The sequence below is a fragment of the Astatotilapia calliptera genome, chromosome 18 (assembly GCF_964374335.1).
Source record: "Astatotilapia calliptera chromosome 18, fAstCal68.1, whole genome shotgun sequence".
Taxonomy (NCBI): Eukaryota; Metazoa; Chordata; class Actinopteri; order Cichliformes; family Cichlidae; genus Astatotilapia; species Astatotilapia calliptera.
This window is the reverse complement of record NC_137439.1, coordinates 10,449,668-10,471,469: the sequence shown is the minus strand read 5'-3', so window position 1 is coordinate 10,471,469 and position 21,802 is coordinate 10,449,668. Positions and strand designations below refer to the sequence as shown.

Sequence of the window (21,802 nt, the reverse complement as noted above, 5' to 3'; positions counted from 1 at the left end):
TTTAATCATCTATACATCCACACATTTTCTTAATTGCTTTTCCATTTCAGGGTGATGAGAGAGCTGGAGCCTATTTCACGCTCGTGTTCGTACCAATTTAGAATTGCCAGTTAACTTTAGTGTGGGAGGATTGTAGAGTGCCCAGACAGAACACCCACACAAGCACCAGGAGAGCACAAAAACTCCACACAGAAACGCTCCAGCCAGCCAGCAGATTTGAACCAAGAACCCTCTTGATGTGAGGCAACAGAGCTGACCACTGTACTGCTTTGGTACCCCATGAGGAACTTAATTGTTGAATAAAAACTGGACTTGTCTAAAGAGCAATCCTGACCGCCTACCACCATCCATAAAGCTGAGTATTAGACTTCTTGTTTTCACCAGGAGTCATGGGCCAGTTTTTCTTGGCTGAGCACACAGACTTCTTGACCCTAGTCTTCACTGGATGCCTCAAAATTCACATTGTGAGCAAAAACTTTGTTGAATTTTGGTGTTTGTTAGCGTTGGACCTTTTCCTGCTAAATTATCCATCTCATGGTTTATCATACAGACATGACAGTGGTTTAAAAATTCTTATTAATAAGTAATCCAGGAAAAAGTCAGTTACGTTTGTGAGTTATTTTGTCTTCTTTAGACAGAAGCTTCAAGCAAAATCAGCAAACCTCAGAGATTTTTGAGGCAGTTTTGTTTTTCTTCACCTTCAGACTGAAAATAAGCTCACTGCATAGAGCTGCCTGAGAGATTTTAGACACCTGATATCCTTTCACTTCAGCCAAAGCACTGAAAAACCTATATTTTTGAATGACAACACAGTGAAGCTTTAAGCAAAGCCACAATACCAGCTGCAGCTGCTCTGTCAGTTGATGGGTAACAAACTCACCAGCAACATGAGGTAAATTATAAATTTGTTGGAAACAAACAAGACTGTCCAATTCATGCCAAAGCTGCAAAACCGACCTCTCGCGGAGCTGCTGAGAGGCAATAACAGAAGCAGAATAAAACCAAACTGGGTGAAAAGTTAAAAACAAAACTGCTCCAAACTCATGAGTAATCTCTACACACATAATATTGCTGTGGCTTAATTAAACATTTATTAAGTGATTGTCTGCTGTGCCTGTGGTTTAGCAGCGTTTGGCTGCAGCTGCCTGTCCTGGACTAATCCTCTGTATTTTGTGCTGAGAGATAACGAGAGGGTGACAGGACTGAGAAGAGGAGAGGGAGGAAAAATGGGTTGCGGCTTTCCTTGCAAACAAATACGACAGAGAGGTGAAAGCTGTGATCCATCCATCTGTCTCTCTGCTCCTTTTCTCTCTTTGGTTTCCTCACTCTTCGCCTCTGTCTCTCATTCACACTTTTTTCTTTTTTTTTTTTGCTTCTCTCCCACCTTCTGTCTTCCCTGTCTCTTTCTCACTAATGAGAGCCAGTGGGGTTTCTCAGCAGCCTAACAACCAGCATGTTTGTCTCTGCCCAGACACCAGGGGCCCACAGATTACTGCTCCCCCATGGACTAAATGAATACACAAATAAATACAAGGCTCCCAGTATATTTTCTGCAGCACCACATTGCACTAAGAATATAACACGATGAAAAATGCATGCGACAGGAATGGTGGCAGAGGTGAAGGCAGGGCCAGGGGCACCTTGGGTCTGATTGGCCCCTGCATACCTCACGCCAGAGTCAGAGAAGGATGGCTTGTTAGTATTATGGATGGAATATTGAACAGGTCAGCTGAAGATGTGGGGGACCTCATGATTCCAGGTTTTATTAAACGAGGTGGCACAAGGGCGGCCAAGGAAACTGCTGGGAGGCCAGGGGCAAAATCATAAAAAAATATTTTAAGATATCATCTACAAAAAGACACAAAACAAACTGATGCAAAATGACCACAGGTATATCCAAGAAGGCCAAAACACACTAGAAAAACCCAAATCAGGCTCAAAAGTTCATAAAAAGATTGAAAAGTATTAAAAAATAGACCCAATAAGACCACAAGCAGATTCACAAGGACCACCGACAGCCAAAAAACAGTGAGAAACGTGTCCCTCTGGACTCACAGAGCTTAAAAATGACCATGCAATCATGTTAAATATCTTAACACCTTCACAATGTTCTAATGGCACTTCTCAACAGGAATTAACAGCTCTATGAAATAAGGCTTAGACACAGACACAAAATGACCACTGAAAGACACAAAGCAACAACACATGAAAACAAAACTGAAAATAAATGTAAAAGGACTACAAACAGCTGTAAAATAACCCTGTCACTAACAAGAATCAAAACTTTAAACGCGTCTTATCTAAAGTTACTTCCCAGCATGATGAAGTTCATCAGAATATTAATGTAAAATGTGCTTCACCATCTTCACGATCCTGATGCTCTAATTACTGCCGGGAGATAATAACGTTCTCCATAGTTACTGCAATCATTTTATCATTAGACTGACATTTTATTAAAGCCTTTGTTAGAAAATTGTTTCAGTTAAAGTGTCATTTTCTTATCGCCGTTACATTGCAGGGGGAAATCTTATCTTCATTACATGGAGGAAAACAGGTAGGAGAGAATTACAGAGACGGACTGCATCCATCTTTTTACCCCGGTCCATTACTGCAGTCTGCCACCGCTGTGAAACACAATCTCTCACACAGCATCGGCAGAGTCTGTGGGCTGCCAGCTTCATTACTGCAGCATCAATCTTAATGCTGGAAGTAAAAGAGTTTTATCCTAATCAATGCAATTCATGAAAGTCTTTAACTACAATCTGTTTAAATGCTTAACATTAGATATTAAAGCTAAAATATCTCATGACAGACTGTGGATTTAGTTTATGGATTGCAAAAGGAAAGAATAAAACTCCAGTATGACACCGTCTATAACCTGACTTCAAAAACATGTAAATTTCAATAGCATAACCAAAAACTAAATGTAGAGTATACTGCATGTTATGGCTTGTGTACTGAACTGCATTAATTTAATGCCTAATACAATTTCTATCCAGTCTGTTGGTTTTATATAATTATGACGGACTTAAGAGAGACTTAAAGCAACATATATATATATATATATATATATATATATATATATATATATATACATATATATATATATATATATATATATATATATATATACATATATATATATATATATATATATATATATATATATATATATATATATATATAAAGGTAAGGCTGCCATCTAGTGGCAAAGCTAATTTAGTTCTGCAGAACGAGCTCATACATATGAAAACGACGTCTATACAATATTTAAGATTCTGGTACAAAGTACAAACATGTTAAAAAAATGTTTTCAAATAGTGACTGTTTATGCAGTTCAGAGGCGTTATGACAGGGAATCAACAGACTCTTTATGAATGCTTTCCAGATCAGTTTTAATCCATTAGTAATTAAAACCTCTGGGCTTCCAGACTCTCTAATCAGCCAATCACATGGCAGCAACTCAGTGCATTTGGTCAAGATGACCTGCTGAAGTTCAAGCTGACTATCAAAGTGCAAACGAAAGGTGATTTGAGTGATTTTAAATGTGTCAGAGTTTTTGCCAAACAGGAAGGTCTGAGTGTTTCAGAAACGGTTGGACTATTCTGATTTTCCCACACAATCACCTCACATTCTATCACATGTCAGAGGTCAGACTGCTTTGACTGATAGGAAAGTAACTCAAATAACCACTCGTTACAACCACAGTATGTAGAAGGGAATCTCTGAATACAGCACCGTGAACCTTGAAGCAGCTGAGCCACGGCAGCAGAAGAGTTTTGAAAGGTTTTCCTTTGGTCATGTTGCACTTTTTAGAGTGAAATAACTGCAAAAATGATTCACACAGCTTAAGTTACCGTGCTCACAAGATGAAATGTTTGCATATCACACATGCAAAGATGCTAAAGTAACAGCAGACACAGGTTACAGCTTCAAAAGCAAACCAACAGCAAAAAAAACCCCAATATTTAAAACTAAAATATTAATTGTTGTTTAATTGTCTTTCATTTAAAAATCTCCCACATTTCAGTGCTCCAGCTCACCCAGTGTGAAAAATGCATGTTCCTCTTTTCATTTTTTAAATAGTTTTCCATTTTTAAGTAACATCACAGTGTGAGGGGCTTACTTGGGGTTATGGGTAAACATTAAACCAAAACCTTTAATCAAGAAATCAGCACATTATTCCACAATGAAAAATAATCATCACTCAGTATCACCATAATTAGCCCCATGCGAGCCAAATGAAACAGCCTGTCCATTAGTGATAATCTAGCTGTAATATAGGAGAAAAACAAAGGAGGTATTTTCTCTGCATTATTTACCTCTTTTGATTTTTCTTATATTATATTCATATTTTTACAGCAGTAGGTCTGAATCCTCCTTACCGCTGATCATTACACCTTTTCTTCCACCATGGAGTAATCAGCTTCATCTAAAAACCTGTTAGTATTTTATTGGTAGTCGATTGAAGTTTACCTGAGCATGAGAGGCAGCAGATGGCCTTCCTCTTTTGTTAGCTGAATAAGTAAAATAAACCAAACTGTTACCCTGGTCTGCAAAATGGATTTGTTTACTCTGTGGCTGTTCAAGTTCTGTGTAACTTTTATGTAGTTTGAAGTAAATTGCCACCATGGCACCTTTCTCACTTTGTCTTCTACAGCAGGGTAACAATAGATTCTTCTAAATTGAAGCCCAAATACGTAAATAGACTTGATGTGCATGTTAGAGATGAATTGCTATGGGATTTGAAAATTCAAAGCCCAAGTTTAGTTTAAGTCTTTGTGGGGCATTATTCAAATTTATTCACCAAAACACTATGGAGACTCTAAACTTGTATCACTTACAATTAATGTAAAAGTAGACTTTAACTTACACGTTTACTATTCGGATTTGGGGAAAAGTCTCAATATAGTTGCCTTCTTTTCATTTTCATTAGAGTCAAGTTTCAACTTGTATTTTAAATAAGCTCCAGCTGCTCAGTTAATCACACGGGGTCCAACAGCGACAGAGGCGGCGCCGCGTGTTTGATTTGGCTGATTTTTACATCAGAAGCTCTTCCTGGCCCCAAGGGATTTGTGTTTCCTCCTGGAATCAAATTCATATTAATGACACAAAACGTATATTTTAAACAATCAAACAGAAATAAAGCAAAACAACATCATCATCAATCATATGGTCCTTTTAATGCTTGATCTGAAGATGCTTTTATGGGTTTGAGCGGCCTTTTCATCCCGACAATAAAATCTCGTTTTTGACATCATTTTTGTGTTTGAGCGGCCTTTTCATCCCGACAATAAAATCTCGTTTTTGACATCATTTTTGTCTGTTGCAAGTTTGAATCATATCCAGAATGTACAATTACGGGAAGATAAAACTCTGATGACTGGCATTATTTATCTGCATTATCTTTGTTTGCTGACGAAGTCAATTTGTTTTTTATTTTAATATGTTTAGTGAGCAGAATCCATTGAAAACTGAACTTTAAAACTTATAATAACACAGGGGTCACTCTATGTGACTATTCATTTTGTATAGCAATAACATTTACTCAGTATTAAAAGCCCTTAAAAGGGGAAAACTAATAAGAACGAATGCTTTACCAACTCACTGATAATGTCTCTCTTTATTGACACTTAACAGTTAACAAAGAACAGATAGAAATTTAATTCTGTAAGACGAGAAGAGTGCACAAAGTGAACTTGAAGCTGTCTGAAAAGCCATTTCATTTGACGGTAAGACTGGAAATATTTCATGTTGCACGCACTGTGGAGGCAAATCTAACACAGCTGCACTGAGCAACATACATTTAAATAAATAGTGTAACTAGGATCCTGGATAAGACATTAAACGTACCAATGATAGTGTTTAAGCTCTGGGTGGTTCCAGTCACAAAGAGAACATTTTCTCTTTCCATAAAGCCCGCCAAAATAAGAGTCTGTGTAGGTTTTATTTTAATGCATGGAGAAAGCTGTCCTATGACGCATCTCCACTTCTAAAGCCTACTGAGCAGTGTTGCTCTTCACATGCTCTTATCAAATACATAATAAGCTAAAGGCAGGAAATTGAAAAAGCTCTAGCTTTATGTGTGACAACATACTAAAACAGCAAATCTAACTTTTACCTTTTCTCCCTCAGCCGAATTCATCTGACTCATCGCTTCCATTCTTCACTCTCAAGTTCAAAGCTGATAAGCTATGAATATTCCCAGTCATTCCAGTAACAAACATGATAATAAAGCACGATAGGACAGAATAGAAGGAACTTCTGGCCAAAGAAACTCATAACACTAATAGCTTCTTGGCTAGAGGACAAGCTGGAAGGTGATAACATCAGGAAGATGAAACATTTTAACTGTGAGCAAACTTTCACATTTTCCCCCACAAACTGACATAGTGAGTAAGTTGAGAAGTTGTTGTTGCATGTTGTTGAATGTTTTTGCATGATTTCCAGCCTTCTGCAAAGATGACACGTCAAAGCATCTTTTTAAGCCCCTCCTTTCGTTGCAGTGACACAAGAACACCGACTCGATGAGTAGCAGGAGGATTAAAACAGAGAGGTTCAGAGGAAGTCATGTCCAAACTGTGAGACTCTGTGCACCCGAAATCCAGCCGTGCCATGAGCTTCTGTTTTGTGCGGGTGGAAAAAGTGTCTGTGTGATGCATCAGAGGGTTAGCTGAGGAGGTCAGGCTGCAGGCCAATACGCTGAAGGACATCCTCGGGCATGCACAGCACCGGATTCACCGGTTTGATCTGTTCGTCTCCAAGCAGGGAGAGACCTGCAACCCCGAACAGGGTGTGGAAAGGATCCACCTGCAAAGGAGGATTAATAGGAATCAATAAGACTGATTATAGAGAAAATACTACAAAAGTGGGCCACAGAAATGGACCAAAACACTTCGCACTCAGTGTCTTTGAAACCACCTGCTTTACCTCACATGCAAAGACTTTTTTTCAGTCCAAAACATAAATATTCAAATTTAGATTCTTAAAATTCTTCTCACCATATCTCCTGGTCTATCGGCAAAACCTCCCGTCTCCTCGTCTTGACAGGCCAAAATAAACTTTCGCAGCTTGTCTTTGTCAATCCAGCGGATCCTGCCGATGATTTTCAACGAGGCCAAAACCCACCACGAGTAGCACACATCTGGAAGCTGAATGATACCGAAAGTAAACCACAGCTGTTGCACGTATTTTCTGCCACATGCCGGTTCAGAATATGGAGGCAGCAGTCTGCAGAGACACTGAGAGCTCCCTCTACCCACTCCACCTCCTTTAGCTCCACTTTTCTTGGTAGGATATGTCTGAAACACCTCAACTAGGAGGCGTCAAGTCAGTCAGCCCAGTCAGTCTTAGTCAGATGCCTGACAACCTCAACTGCCTCCTTTTGATGTGGAGGAGTGGCTCTACTTTGAGGCCCAAAGAGGACAGAGAACCCAGCCACCCTTTGGAGGAAGCTGATCTCCTCCTTTCAGACACATTAATATTTTATTTAATCTTAAAAACTGTATTTATTACCAGGTAATCCAATAAATCATCAGCCTGTTCAATCTGCATTATTGCTTCTACAGCTAAAACTCTTCAACTGCGAAGGAGTCTGAACTTCAAACTATAAAACCAGATACTTTCATTAAGTAACTCAATACTTCACAGTGTTTGGCACAAACCTTCTCAGGTCGACCATTCAGGCCTCCAGACGGCAGCTGTCTCTCACACAGCCACCACCCCAGCAGGTCAGCGTTCAACTGGTGTAACTGGCCAGTGAGCGACAGGAAGCCAGTGCAGCAGTAAATCTGACAGACAGGAAGGAAAACACCGGAAATTGATTTAAATAACAACTGATCCTAAAGTGCCAAATTCACCACCATCCAGGTTGAACACGTCATCCTTACACTGCAACTGTCTTGGCCTCATTTATAAGTCAGCTTCATTCAACAAGACTGGTGTGCAGGAGCAAATCAGGCAGGAAGTGTCAACTTAACATATCATTCCTTTATTTTATTTTAGGTTGAAACTTAAAAGAGTTTTGCTGCTTTTGTTCAAAAAGATTGATTTACTGTCTGACAGCAATTCATTAAAAAATGAAATTGTTATGATTATTGAATCTATTGACAAATAATTGCAATTTTGCTCAATTCTATTTTCTATCAAATAGAAACAAAACACTTCTGAGAGTCTCCAAACTTCTCTGTGGGAGTAAATATCAGTATATCAGTGAACTCACCTGACCAGCATGAGACTCAGAACCAGGTCTGCATCCAAAGCCTCCATCAAAGTTCATACATGACAAAACAAACTCTACGGCTTTGTCAACATTGATCGTGTCCATCTTGCCCTGGGAAACAAAAAACATCTTAAAATGAAGTATAATGAGCTTAAATTAACAGTTTATTAAAACATGCTTGTTAAGACTTAAGAATGAAAGAGCTGTTGAGTCAACTGATGAACTTTGTGATATTGTGTAACTTTATTATTTATTTAGCCTCATTTTATCGACACAAAATAAAGTCCGATGCTCCCACATAACACTGCCGAGTAATGGACTTTCTAAAACAGGTTCAACTATAAAAAGTTTTAAGTTAAATAATAAATCATGTAAATAATAATTTACATGGAAAGACTAACATACATACCAGTAATGCGAGTGTAGCAACAGCGCAGAAGGAAAACCGTGTGTCTATTTCTCCTGCAAAGACAAAAAAAAAAAAATTAGAAATATCATTCTTAGCTTTATTTATTTCTTCCCTAACTTAGAAGCACGTGTATTGTGGGATGTGAGAGTAAAACTCACTCACCCCACTTGTCCCCCGCAAAAGAGCCATCTTCCTGCTGCAGCCCTTTGACATATTCCACAACTTTGTCCACATCAATCGCATCTACGCTGTCATACAAGCACAAGATCTGAGGAAGAGAGTTCACAAAATACTAATAAACAAGAGAACATAAAATACACCATGTGCAGACCATTCAAGTTCCTTTACAGACCAGACACTATGGGACACAATTTGAGATGTTTATTTGAGCTAAATATAAGCAGCACTATGAAGAAAAATAAATAAACATCTAGAGGAATAAACACTAGAACTGCTAAAAAATTTTGCTAAAGAGGGGCCAATTCAGAAATATTAAAGCACATATAAATATTTAAAAGTTCAGTGTATCATCTAGAATTAAAGCTGTAGAGAATACGGGAGTAATCTGCTACCTGGACGGCACTGAGGGTGTAGAGCAGGTGGGGGTCATGTCCGATGCTGGCGCTGATGCCTCCACACTCGTGCTGACAAGCTTTGATGAAGTCTACGATCTCCTGCTGGTTCATTCTGGGTAGCTCCCCCATCAGGTCCATCACAGTCAGCCCCCAATAGATGCCGCTCATCCTCAAGTACTCAGACAGCGTGTACTCCTGACAAAACACCAAAGGTCAGCAGCGTTAGTTCAAAAACATTGGCTGCTTTTTAGTGATTGCCCCTCTGAACTCCAAAGTCTACCACAGAAGCTCAACTGGATTGTTATCTGGAGGTTTTGAAGACCACCCATTCAGCGACCCCTTTGAGTCCCACACTTTCTCATCCCATTCAGTAACTCCTCATCTTCTTTGGGTAGGATCATTGTCGGCGGGATGACAACGACCACCCTTTTCTTGCAAGTGGCCAAGCCCTGAATAGAAACACAGATATCAAGGCTCTGATGAGGCCTGTACTCACATAGTCGTCCTTTTTGGAGCCGTAGGCAGCGATGTAGTCTGCGTGTTTCTCCAGCAGCAGCGTGCTGGGAGCGTCGGGCTTTATGATCACATCTTTCACCTGGGTCCCCTGAAATTCAACACACATCAACAACACGTCAGACAGCCTTAAAACTCAATAACCTGAAAAAAATCAAACTTGACTTCTTCCTCTTCGTAATCTAGCGCTGAGTTAACCCCTGTTTAGCAGATAAATGGCTGACTGTTAACATGATTCACGGCTTGTTGACAGGCTGCTACATGCTAACATCTTAGCCACTCTGCTAGCTGCTTTCACTGATTAGCGCGCTTGTGTGGGACTAAGTTTGGATAGACTAGAGGAAAGAGCACACTTACATAATATTTTATTGTAATGTTATCCTAAACTACACTCGTTATCACACTAGAAACAGGTCGCTAGTTACCATTCTGACATGATCCGGCGTTTTCCTTCTTCCTCTTCTACAACAATTCGGGCTGTTGGTTTGAAGCGCGTTATTGCCACCTATTGGTTTGGAAGGAGAACTGCAGCCTAAATCCTCATATTTGAAGTGATATTTGTTACTCGAATATATTTAAGCACAAATGTTCAGGTATCTTACTCAAGTCATTTATTTTTGCAGTGTTGGGGGAAAATTTCCCACTGCAATTATTTTTCCATAACCATCATGTGCAACTTCGAGCAAGGCACCACTGAAAACACTATGACCAGCTACATCACTGTGTGGTTTGGAAACTCCACCTGAATCACATAGTAAATGCAGCAGAAAAGATCACTGGTTGCTTCATTGCCCTCCCACCTCGACAACTGTAACACCTGCCCAGCAATCAGTATTGTGGTGACCTCCTCCATCAGACTGATACACAGCTTCAAAATATTGAACTCCTTCCTTCCTCAACTCACTCCCCACTCTGTCCCCCTAGAAGACTGGATTCTAACAAACCCACACATGAGCAATGTGTCTTACACCTAGCCTTTACATAAAGGACATTAGTGCTGCTGTTGTGTCTTGAAGACTATATGGCTGTTATCTACACAGATTACTTCAATTACAGAACTGAAAATGAAGCAGACTTTTTAAAGTTAAAGAAGTTGTTTTAATAAATATAGTGAATATTTGACAGATTCCTAACAAGTGAAGCTTGCAATAAAAAGAAATTAAAAAAACAACATGGTTGTGAATGCTCTGTCATTAGGTAATGAGCTTTCTCTCAGCACGTGGAGGACTCAGAAGAAATGAAATTTAGAAAAGACTCAAATTGCTTGTTTATTTAGCAAATGGGAGAAAGGAGAAGAAAAATAAATGTTTAGACTGAATGAAATAATTTATTCAGTGACAATTTATGGACACAATTCTCTATGATGTGACAACGGTCTATCGTCAGCTCATCCACATGTGCCTTGTCTGCACAGGTAAGCCGTAAAGCTGACGCTTTACACTGGATATTCATTTGAAATCTAGAAGAGACAGCAGCTAAATGTAAAATCAAACTGTTTTCAGACAGCATGCAATTTTACACTCATCAGTATGTTTATACATTCTGGTAAGAAATTCATTTCTACATTTAAAACCTTTTGTTTTTTTAAAAAAAAACAAAAAAAACAAAAAAAACAAAAAAAACAAGCAAAGATCAGTATGAGAGTCAGAACTGAGAGAAAAGGCTTAGAGTAAGGCATGAAGAAATTAATGACCATTTATCAAACTTCTGATACAAAGAAGAGTGAATGTGATCAAACACCAATCACACTGTTCAAGTACTGCAGCAACAGAGTAAGGCTGAAGGTTAGTGCAAGCCTAGCCCCTTTTTTTCTAACTTTAGTCCCAACAGTTCTGGTTCATCAGCAGAAGCTTCACAGCACAACAGGCAATTGGTAGATCACACTATTAATGCTACACAGTATGCCCCCACCATCATCATTAACAGAAACTGTTCTGTGATCAGGACATAGCTGTGTCATATTCTGCGACTTGATATATTGGTGTAACTTATGGCATCGTGAATTATGAGGCAAAAGGAGGCTGATGAGTCTTGTTGATCTGGATCACTCTTGAAAACCGCAGTAGGATGAAGTGACATTAATGCAAAATTTTGATCGTTATCCTGAGTTCAAGTGGCCAAATAGAACAGAAACAAATACATTATGTATACCAAACACGAAAAGTAAGTTTAAATGATGATGAGCAGACTTCATTTCTTGGCTCTTCCCAGGTGTTCTCGGGCAATAATGAGCCTTTGGATCTGAGCTGTGCCCTCGTAGATCTACAAAAGAAATCAGATTAATTAAAGAAGATGAAGCTGAGATGGTGTAGTAGTGCATAGTTGCACATTATTGTCACCCACCTGGTAGATCTTTGCATCCCTCATGAGCTTCTCTACAGGGTACTCGCTATTGAAGCCGTTGCCTCCAAATATCTGAACAGCATCAGAGGCCACCTGATTGGCGATGTCCCCTGCGAAGGCCTTGGCGATGGAAGCGTAGTAGGTGTTTCTGCGGCCCTGGTCCACCTCCCAGGCAGCACGCTGGTACGCCATCCTAGCCAGCTCTACCTTCATCGCCATCTCAGCCAGGAGGAAGGACACAGCTTGGTGCTGCAAATCAAGAAACAGAAGCACGTTGATCTTTTCTTCATCTGAGTTTAAAACAAAAAGCAGTCCAATTAAGGATACCCAGATTTTAAAGGACAAACAAAATGCATGAACACACCTCAGCAATAACTTTGCCGAAGGTCTTCCTCTCCAGAGCGTAACTGGTGGCTTCGTCGAGTGCCCTCTGTGCCAGGCCGGTAGCTCCTGCTGCCACCTGCATTGGAGCAAATACATGAACAACCGTGCTCAGACAAATCTTCAGCTACAAGTTTAAACTTTTGTCCTTAAATCTGGTGATGTTGCATCCACTGTTGTCCTTGTTTAGTTTCCTGCTGATGTTTTACTACATTTCAAAGTTCCTGTTGTAACAGAGGCAGCTCATAAACTGAAACAAAGCCAGGGTTTTCTTTGGCATTTTGCCTATATAGGATAGAGACAGTGGACTGACAGGAAAGCGGGGAGAGAGGGGGAAAACAGGCCGCAAAGGGCAGGAGGTCAGACTTTAACCTGGACCGCTGCTTTTCTGGCCATGCAATCACATGGTCAACCACTGAGCCAAACTGGCACCCAATTATCGCCATTTAAAATCATGGTTCATATTTGTTAGCACACGTTTGAAAATTTAAGAGCCCACACTAGTGCATCTTTGTACTGCTGAGTCACACTCAAACTACAAGCTCAGAGACAACTTTGATCAATATTAGACAGTGAAAATAATAAGATATTCTCCTTAGCTGCAAGTGTTAATTCTCCAGGAGCACAATATATATCCCTTAAACTGTAGCAAGTTAAATTAGATTCAAATGACAGGGGGGGGGGGACCCACTGCTTAACACCTTTAAAGACCAATAACTTCAGATTTTTGCACTCCAATTTCTAATCCTTTTATTTGCAGATATAATTTGATGCCAAAAGATGAATCATGTCTTTACTTCTTGTAAAGATGAAGCTATGCACAGTTGTTACAGATGTTAGGTTTTGTCACAGCTGGAAAACTTACTGGTGGCCTGGTCATGTCAAAGGCACCCATGGCAATTTTGAATCCAGATCCCTCTCCGATCAGGACATTCTCCTTCGGTATTCTCACATCCTCAAAGGTAATGCCCCTCGTGTCAGAACACCTCTGGCCCATGTTCATTTCCTACAGGCACAAAAACAAAATAAAATTTAAAATGGGATACATTTACAAACTGAACATTTTTCCTCCTTTTATTACATATAATTTTTAACAAACAACAATCATTTGCACTACTCAGTAAATTATCTGACATTACACGTCTAATGTTTATAGAACAGAGCATCAAACTTCTGCAACATTTAAAATATGATTTACTCACTGAAGAATGTGCTTAATGTTTTAAAAGACTCTTTTTCAGCTCACCTTCCTTCCTATTTGAATTCCCGGAGTGTCTGCATCCACAATGAAGCCAGTAAAAGCCTTGCTGGCTGAACACTTGGGATCTGAGTTAGTGCGAGCAAGCAGGAAGTACCTAAAAGTATTAGAGACTAAATTACCAGACAGAAGTTGCTGTAGTAGTCAGAGAGAAAAGTAGTGCAAATTTCAGCATTCAGAGTGGCCTTGAGGACAAATGCCCTTTAAAACTGATCACTACAACTTTGCAATACATCAGCAGCAACTGTGAGCACACACCAGTTAGCTTTCCCTCCGTTGGTGATCCACATCTTCTGCCCATTAACAACATACTCATCGCCCATTTTTACGGCTCGTGTTTTGATGCCAGCCACGTCAGATCCTGCCCCGGGCTCAGTGACACAGTACGCCTGCAGAAACCCACACAGGAGTTAAAATGAGAACAGCAGCACCGTCTTTCATTGCATGTTTGCTGCTGTCAGCACACAGTAGTAAGACAGAGTTTATGGTCCTTTTTACAAGATAAATAAGGCATGACGGTATAACAAGAAGCACTCTGAACTGCCTTGTTGTTCAAAGTCTCCTACACAAACAAACTTTCCTTCATTTGTTACCATTTATTCTATAAAGGGTATTAATAAACAAACTTGAAAGTTAAATGCTCTGTCATTGTGTTTGTTGTTGTTGGGTTGATTATTGACGTCACCTGCGCCCACCATATGTTAAGGTGGTGCTTAAAAAGAGTCACAGCCACAGGTCGTAGAAACTGAAGCCACAGGCTGAAGTGTGTTTGTTTCTACCATATATTAAAGACATTTGTGATGCAACTGCCTGCCAGTGTCCTTCAAAGTTTTAGGTGGGTCATAGCGACTTAAAGATTACAAAAGTTCCTATAAAGAAGAACTTTCTGTGATAAAGCTCAAGAAGCGTCTACAGGAGGTGCTGGATTATACGCATGGAACATCAAACTGGCGATCCCAGTGGATGGAAAGGATGCACAGAGAGCACAAAAGGGTAGGCAACCAGTCATCAGACGGGCTCTCCACTGAAGTAGTGATCCACTTTTTAGCATCACCGAGCAGAACGGTTTGCACCAAAAAAAGTCATCTACAACAAGGTTCACAGAGTGGCAGGAGGTACAGATGGACACGCAAAGAGGACTTCAGGACATCCAGCATAAATCAACTTATCCAAACAGACAGTTAAGTAATCAGGAATTATCTTCTTTTTAAACCATCTTAAAAAATAAAAAATGTCAATTTACAAGCAACACTTAATTGCAATAACACCAAATTATTTCAATGAATGTAAAGACTCTGGACACCACTCCCTCTGTACAAACCATTTACCAAAATGAGGAGCAAACAATTAGTGGATTACAATTAAGAAATTAAAATCTAGGAAATTCTTTATTTGCACCAGAATCTAATGCCTCTGTATCAACTTTGTTGTTTAGTTGAAGAAGAAGTTAAGTTCTTTTTGTTTTTCCTAGAGCAACAAAATGTTCTTTTTAAAATTCTCGCTGCATGAAAGGCTCTAAAAGATCTCTCAGTTATGATTTGTCATTTGCTAATGTTGATAAAGGTCATCCAGTAGTGCTGCTAGATAAGCTCGTGAGTCCACTGAATATTACAGATTTCCACTGAGGTCTACGGAAGTCCGTCCACAGAATTCCTCATTAAATTAGCAGAAACAGTTTAGTAAGAACTCTCCCTTACAGAAACAGGAAGTCTCACTGGGTAGCCCTTTCAGTCCCAATTATGGAAATTCATTCATGGAGAAGTTTGAGCCTGATCATCTCCTGCTTATCCAGGGCCAGGTCTCAGAGGCAGCAGCCCAAGCAGAAGAGCCCAGACCTCCCTCTCCCCAGCCACCTCCTCCAGCTCATGGCACACCGAGGTGTGCCCAGGCCAGCCAAAAGACATAATCTCTGCCTCCTCCTGGTAGGACATGCCCAGAACACCTTACCCAAGAGGCACCAAGAAGGAATCTCAATCAGATCCTCAAACCATATCAGCTTGCTCATTGTGCCATATGGCAACGGCACCTCTGCTCGGACTCCCTCCCAAATGACTGAAATTCTCACCCCATCACCAAGGAAGGGGCCAGCCAGTCCAGAGAAAACCACCACTTGCATCCACATCTTATTTTTTTGGTCACTACCCAGAGCTCATAGCCATAAGTGAGGTTAGTGATTTAGAGGGATAAATCAACAGTCTCCAGCTGACACTGCAGAGGCTCGCACCCAAGTGTGAAACAGCAAGAATGAGAATTAGCACCTAAAAATATGATGCCATCATTCTCCACAAGAAACACCTGAACTGAATGTTTGTAAGTACTTTAATTCTAGATGACAGTTTGGCACATTGACACTTAACTAAAATCAAGAGTAGTAACCATGACAGTTAAAGATCTAATATTTCCCTATCAAATATTACAGAGGAAAGAAATATTCCTTAAAATATATGAGGGCACTCTTATCTGTATGCATGTTCTGCAGTAGATGATTGAACTACTGCAGAACAAGCAATATCACTAGATGCTGCATTCTTCCAAATATCAAATCATGTCATCGTTTCCAATTAAATACTTACACACATGAGAGGCTCCTCAGTCAGCCGTCCCAGGTATTTCTTCTTCTGTGCATCACTGCCAGCAATAATGACAGGCATTTGCTGTGTGGGGGAAAACAGATACAGTTCATTCTAACACAGCTACTCTTCTCCTCTGTGCTCAATATGCATGAAATAAACTTTGGGAAAACATCATTAGCCTTATTTTCTTAACATGAAATACTTTTGTACGTGTGAATCTAAACAGCTGGCTGATGAACAGTCAAAAGCCGGCTCCAGAGAGCCCGTGATGGCTGATTACATAAACCCCCAAGTTTCCCCCCCCGGGTTCAAAATAACCTTTTAATCATCCCTGATATGAGTTCTGTCCTGCTGCCAAACTCTTGTTTATTGGCTTTCGTTTTAAATTGTCTTCTTGGTAAATGGACTGTATTTGTATAGCGCTTTACTTAGTCCGTAAGGACCCCAAAGCGCTTTACACTACATTCAGTCATCCACCCATTCACACACACTGGTGATGGCAAGCTACATTGTAGCCACAGCTGCCCTGGGGCGCACTGACAGAGGTACCTGCTCCGATTCCTGTCCATATGTACTGAAAAATTATGCCTCTCTGGCTAAGACTTCTCCTTTTCCCTTACTTTAGGAGACATTTTCTCCTCTGAATGTGGAATGAGAGTCAGATTCTGATAATATATGGCCCCTTGAAGCAAAATTGTATTTGTAATAATTTGCTAAATAAACAATATGCTTGGCAGCAGTCCATTTTTGGTGGATCAGTTGCAACAACAGGTTCTAAAACATATTTAAACAAGTTACAAAGCCAGTTTAAAGGCTCTAAATCTGGTTCTAGGTTTGTGTCTTGGTGGGCCTTAAATAAATAAATAAATAAATAAATAAATAAATAAATAAATAAATAAATAAATAAATAAGCAAGCTGTGAATAACTTACTCCGAGAGAGTTTGCCTCCATGGCAGTTTGCATCCCTGTGCATCCATAAGCCAGTTCCTCTGTGATGAGGCAGCTGTCAAAGCTCGACAAACCCATTCCACCTGAAAACAAAGAGGAACAAATAAGGTTTTCAAATGCAGTGTTCAGTGTGTCGAGTTTCCTGAAATTAACACATGTCCACTGCCATTTTCCCCCAGGAACAGCAAACATGGTCACACTAGGCAACAACATTACAGCTATCTGTATTATCTCTTTATGTAAAGGCAACATGTATGGTATGATGGAGACTGCACTAATATTTTACCTGTGAATGAATCTCATCCATGCAAAGCAAAGTTTAGAATGAGCCACTAAATTTCAAATAAGAATGCAACACACCATATTCCTGTGGAATGTGACCGTTAACCAGACCAAGCTCCCACGCCTTCTTGATGATGGGGAAAGGATACTGTAAAGGGAGACAACATGTCAGTGTTACCACTTTTAATTTCGTTGTACCTGTAACAATGACAAAGACATTATGTTTCTGATTGTGATTCTACTAAGCCTCTAACAATCATGCCAAAGGAAAAAAAATAGAAAGGTTAAAGACAAGTCTGTGTACACAAGCAAATATCCACACACACACACACACACACACACACACACACACACACACACACACACACACACACACACACACACACACACACACACACACACACACACACACACTTTTTGTCCGCTAGAGTGGGATTTTCACGGCATATTCTGCACCAAAATCTGTGCGTTCATCATTTGTTTGAAGCCAGCTCACCTCCTGCAACCACTTTTCTGAGAATATGCGATTCTTTTGTGGTTCGGACTCCTGACATTTCTTTGTAAGTGGAGGAACACCAAAGTAACTGCTTATAGGAGCTTGCTTCTTCGACATCTTTACGACTTCTAAACAAATGTCTGTCCTCCTCCAGAAAATCTTATGTACGCAAACACGCGTTGCAACTTCTTATCTGATGCGCGTCTTTTATTTTGACAGCGAATGCGCACCTGCGGACCACTTATGTGCACCCCTGACTATAGACCTACTAAGTGATAACCGTAATTGAAAATCTCTACAGACATCAACAGTACAAGCACATCTACATATATGAAGTAAAAAAAATATTTTTTTTTAAAAATTTGACAATCGCTACAGCAGCCCAATCCTCGCTTTACTCACTTCACCACTCTTGTCATAAGCAGGAGCAACAGGTATGATCTCTTCTCGTGCAAACCTCCTCGCCAACTGCTGGAACTCCTTCTGCTGATCGGTCAACTCTGTGGGCCAAAGAAGCAACAAAGCATTTTAGCTTTATTTTAATAGATCCCTATAAACTACATCACTGGAGCGGTTATTTGCTAAACAAGAATTTCATGCATCAGTTACATGAGACCCTACTTTAAAAACAAAATGATATTACCAAGGCCTACAGCCTATTTACCAAATGAGAAGCCAAGGGGTGGAGCAGGGCTGCTGGAAGATGCTGTGGCACTGGCTGTAGCTGTAGAAGAGCTCTGCAGACGGATCCCACACCGCACACCAGCTCTGAGGACCTGTATGTAAAAAATATCGGTATGCATCAGACAGTTTGTGACACCTCACACCTGTTAAATTAAAAACTTAAGAATCATTAATCACCACCCATGAAAATGACACAAAAAGCCTAATGTGAGGGCACTTTCTTAGCACTGCGAGTTTCCTGTTCGTGAATTCTTTACTCATATTCATAAGCCTGTGAGCCGTGGTAATGTTTGGCTGCAACCCAGGAATAGGAGCATTAATGGTTGAGTTATTTGTCTTTTACTGCCGTGTTTGACAGTTGTGTCTTCATATTCCTGTTTACTTCTGTAACAGTGCTTTTCAATCGCTTGTTTGTTTGCTGAGATATAACATTGAGATTTATAAAGGGGTAGAGTCTGTCTCTTAAATTTCTTTGAAAACTCCAATGTTGCCTAGTCCAATTTAAAAAGGTAAACCTTTTGGTGTAACTAATGCGTATTTTGACAATATAAAATTACGTGTAGATTTAGGAGAAACCTTTTTACATGTAGACTAAATGAACATTCCTCTGATAACGTCTCATAACGCTACAGCACTGAGCTAGCTAACGCTAGCGTGTGACGTAGTCGCTAAACGTGCAGAAAATCGGATGAAGATCGATAAACTGTCAATCGGGAGGTGCTCACAGAAAATCTTTAAGGAGTTAACCCACAACAGAGACAGGTAGATCATTGTTAAGATAGAGAATTTTACCTTGTTCAGCAGCATTGTTATTGCACCAGAGGACTCTCTACACTAACCGTGTTCTACCTTTGCCCTACTTCTACATAAGCGTCCTCTCACCCAATCAAAGCAGTGACATTAGTCACGTGTCATTGGTTGGCCGTGACTGTGACTTTTACCCCAGTTAGTTACTTAAAAGCTTCACCTTACAGCAGATATCACTTTAAAATGCGTTAAAGCACAGAAAGATTACTTTAGCCAAATAAAACGAAACTAAACCTAGATGTTTTTCCCCCAAAAAATAATCATTAACTAAAATAAAACACGACCAAGATTAGGCTTTAGTGCACATTTATGGAGAATTTGTACAGGTGGAAAGTAACGAAGTACAAATACTTAGTTACTGTACTTAAGTAGAATTTTCAGGCATCTGTACCTAACTTGAGTAGTTTTGTTTTCTGACAACTTTTTACATTTACTCCCTACATTTTTAAACAAATATCTGTACTATCTACTCCTTACATTTCAAAACAGACTTTACTTTTGACTTAACGCATTTGAGGGAACTTATTATTATTATTTCAAACATCAAACCAATTTCACCATAAACAGTGACGCATGAAAGGCAATCCTGTTCTCTGTGGTATTTAATAAACTGAAAATTTAAAGCTCACTTGTAAGTCCTGTGTTTTTTAATCAGATGTTAGAATCAGATTTTTTTTCATATTGTGAAACCTGCTGCAAAACAAACCATAGCAGACTAACTGTGTTTTTAAAAGGTTGCATTAAAATCCGCTGCTTTTTAGCACAGGGTAAACAGGTTAGCTGGTTGTACTGTGATGGATTTAAAGTTACGGTGTGTGAATGGTGAACAGTGGTTGTGGTGCTCATGGTCAGAGTCAGGTCACATCAAGTGTAGCTGAGATGAATTTGAATTTAAGCTGATGATGCTTAGATTCATTGACTGAATTCCACCTTCATACAAACTGTACTGTCTAATATAAAGGCAGCATAAACAGTGTGCTGTCAGTGCAGAGGATGGAAATCAGCCAGGCCAACATTAAACATCTGCTGACATCTTGTTGAATTTAGGTGTGCAAGAAAATCTACTCATAAGAAATTACTGCGAGTTGTGATTCTTTTCTCCACACTGAGCCACTACAACTAATTTTAGGTTTCCCCCTCCTGCTGAATCCCACTTTAACCTCGTTCCTACTCGTTTTCCTGTTAAGAGGCAAAGTCAGTGTGATCAACTATATTATTATTGTGTATTATTATTATTGAGACAACACAATCAAAGGTTCTGAATATTTTGAAATGATTTAATAATTTAGGTGAGCTTATTGATCCAAATATCAATAGTATCAGTACCACCACTGCTATTGGTACTGGATCAATACTAGCACAATAGTATCAATACTTCATGCTCATTAAAAAAATGTTCAAAAAGCTCTTCCCAGGAGGGTGACACGGTTGCCCCCCTGGTGGTCTTCCTCGGGTCCTCGTACTCTGGGACCTCTGGATGTCTAGGGCCTGGATCTCCTCCATACCTGCTTCATGCTCTGGGGGACGGGGCTATGGCTCCCCACACTCCGTGCTGATCCACACAGGTGTTCACAGACACAAACTACACCTTTGTTGGCTGCTACCTCAAATCACATTGTGCGCTGTCAATCATGCGTACTGCACAGTAACATGTAATATTTAGTATCTACTGTTAGCTACTGTTAGCTACTTTATTGTGATGGTGTTGTATTTATTATGTTGCTCTTTTTTGTTTGTTTTCTCTTCTGTTTTTTCTTATCTCCATACAGGTGATCCAGGTGTTTTGTTTGTTTTTCAATTCTTTCTTTCCCCTTTCTCACCATCTCTTCTCCCCTCTATTTTTCTTTCTCTCCCTCTCTTTCTTTCATTCTTTCTCCCTGTCCTATCCCCCAGTCATGTCTACCCCGTCTGTAACAACCGAAAATCAAGTAAAATAAATACTTAATTATAATAAAGGTCAATCAAATATGACAAGGCCATGATGATCCAATTGGTAAAGTAAATCCGCTTGGCATCTTTCTTGGCCTTCAGACAACAATTCTGATGGCTAAAGATCCAAACGGGACAGGCAAAAAAAAAAAAGAAAGAAGAAGTGGCAGGATGTACTGTGAAGTGTACAGGGCTCTACTCTGCACAGATTCAAAAAGATGCTGCAAAACTGATACTGCAAAAGCAACCTGAGAGTTTCTCAAACTAAAGAAATGAGATATTCTTTAATGGTCAAGTCAACCCAACAGAGCATGCTTTTCAGGCCTGGCAGAGCAGGACAGGACAGGTGATGTCCATGAGTTTTTCAGCTATTGACTACAAA

At 39.8% G+C, this 21,802-nt stretch overlaps 2 protein-coding genes across 3 annotated transcripts; both read right to left on the bottom strand.

The window, feature by feature from the left end:
• Positions 1-5,604: 5,604 nt before the first annotated feature.
• rabggtb (Rab geranylgeranyltransferase subunit beta) lies at positions 5,605-10,266 on the bottom strand. Of its 2 annotated transcripts, none has more exons than XM_026150680.2 (9): positions 10,144-10,266; positions 9,702-9,809; positions 9,203-9,400; positions 8,793-8,898; positions 8,631-8,683; positions 8,222-8,332; positions 7,665-7,790; positions 7,002-7,151; positions 5,605-6,810 (listed from the first exon to the last, which is right to left on the bottom strand). In XM_026150680.2, exons 1-9 carry the CDS (start codon positions 10,144-10,146, stop codon positions 6,670-6,672), a joined length of 996 nt encoding a protein of 331 aa, XP_026006465.1. In that variant the 5' UTR covers positions 10,147-10,266; the 3' UTR covers positions 5,605-6,669. The 2 variants fall into 2 exon arrangements, with proteins under 2 accessions (XP_026006465.1, XP_080149328.1); XM_080293202.1 differs by having other exon boundaries at positions 10,076-10,146.
• A 701-nt stretch (positions 10,267-10,967) lies between these two features.
• acadm (acyl-CoA dehydrogenase medium chain) lies at positions 10,968-19,605 on the bottom strand. Its single transcript, XM_026150155.2, has 12 exons — positions 19,477-19,605; positions 18,665-18,776; positions 18,403-18,500; positions 17,583-17,652; positions 17,205-17,305; positions 16,274-16,354; positions 13,959-14,089; positions 13,689-13,797; positions 13,308-13,448; positions 12,426-12,521; positions 12,062-12,310; positions 10,968-11,980 (listed from the first exon to the last, which is right to left on the bottom strand). The coding sequence occupies exons 1-12, from the start codon at positions 19,489-19,491 to the stop codon at positions 11,909-11,911; spliced, it is 1,275 nt and encodes a 424-aa protein (XP_026005940.1). The 5' UTR covers positions 19,492-19,605; the 3' UTR covers positions 10,968-11,908.
• Between the last annotated feature and the right edge of the window lie 2,197 nt (positions 19,606-21,802).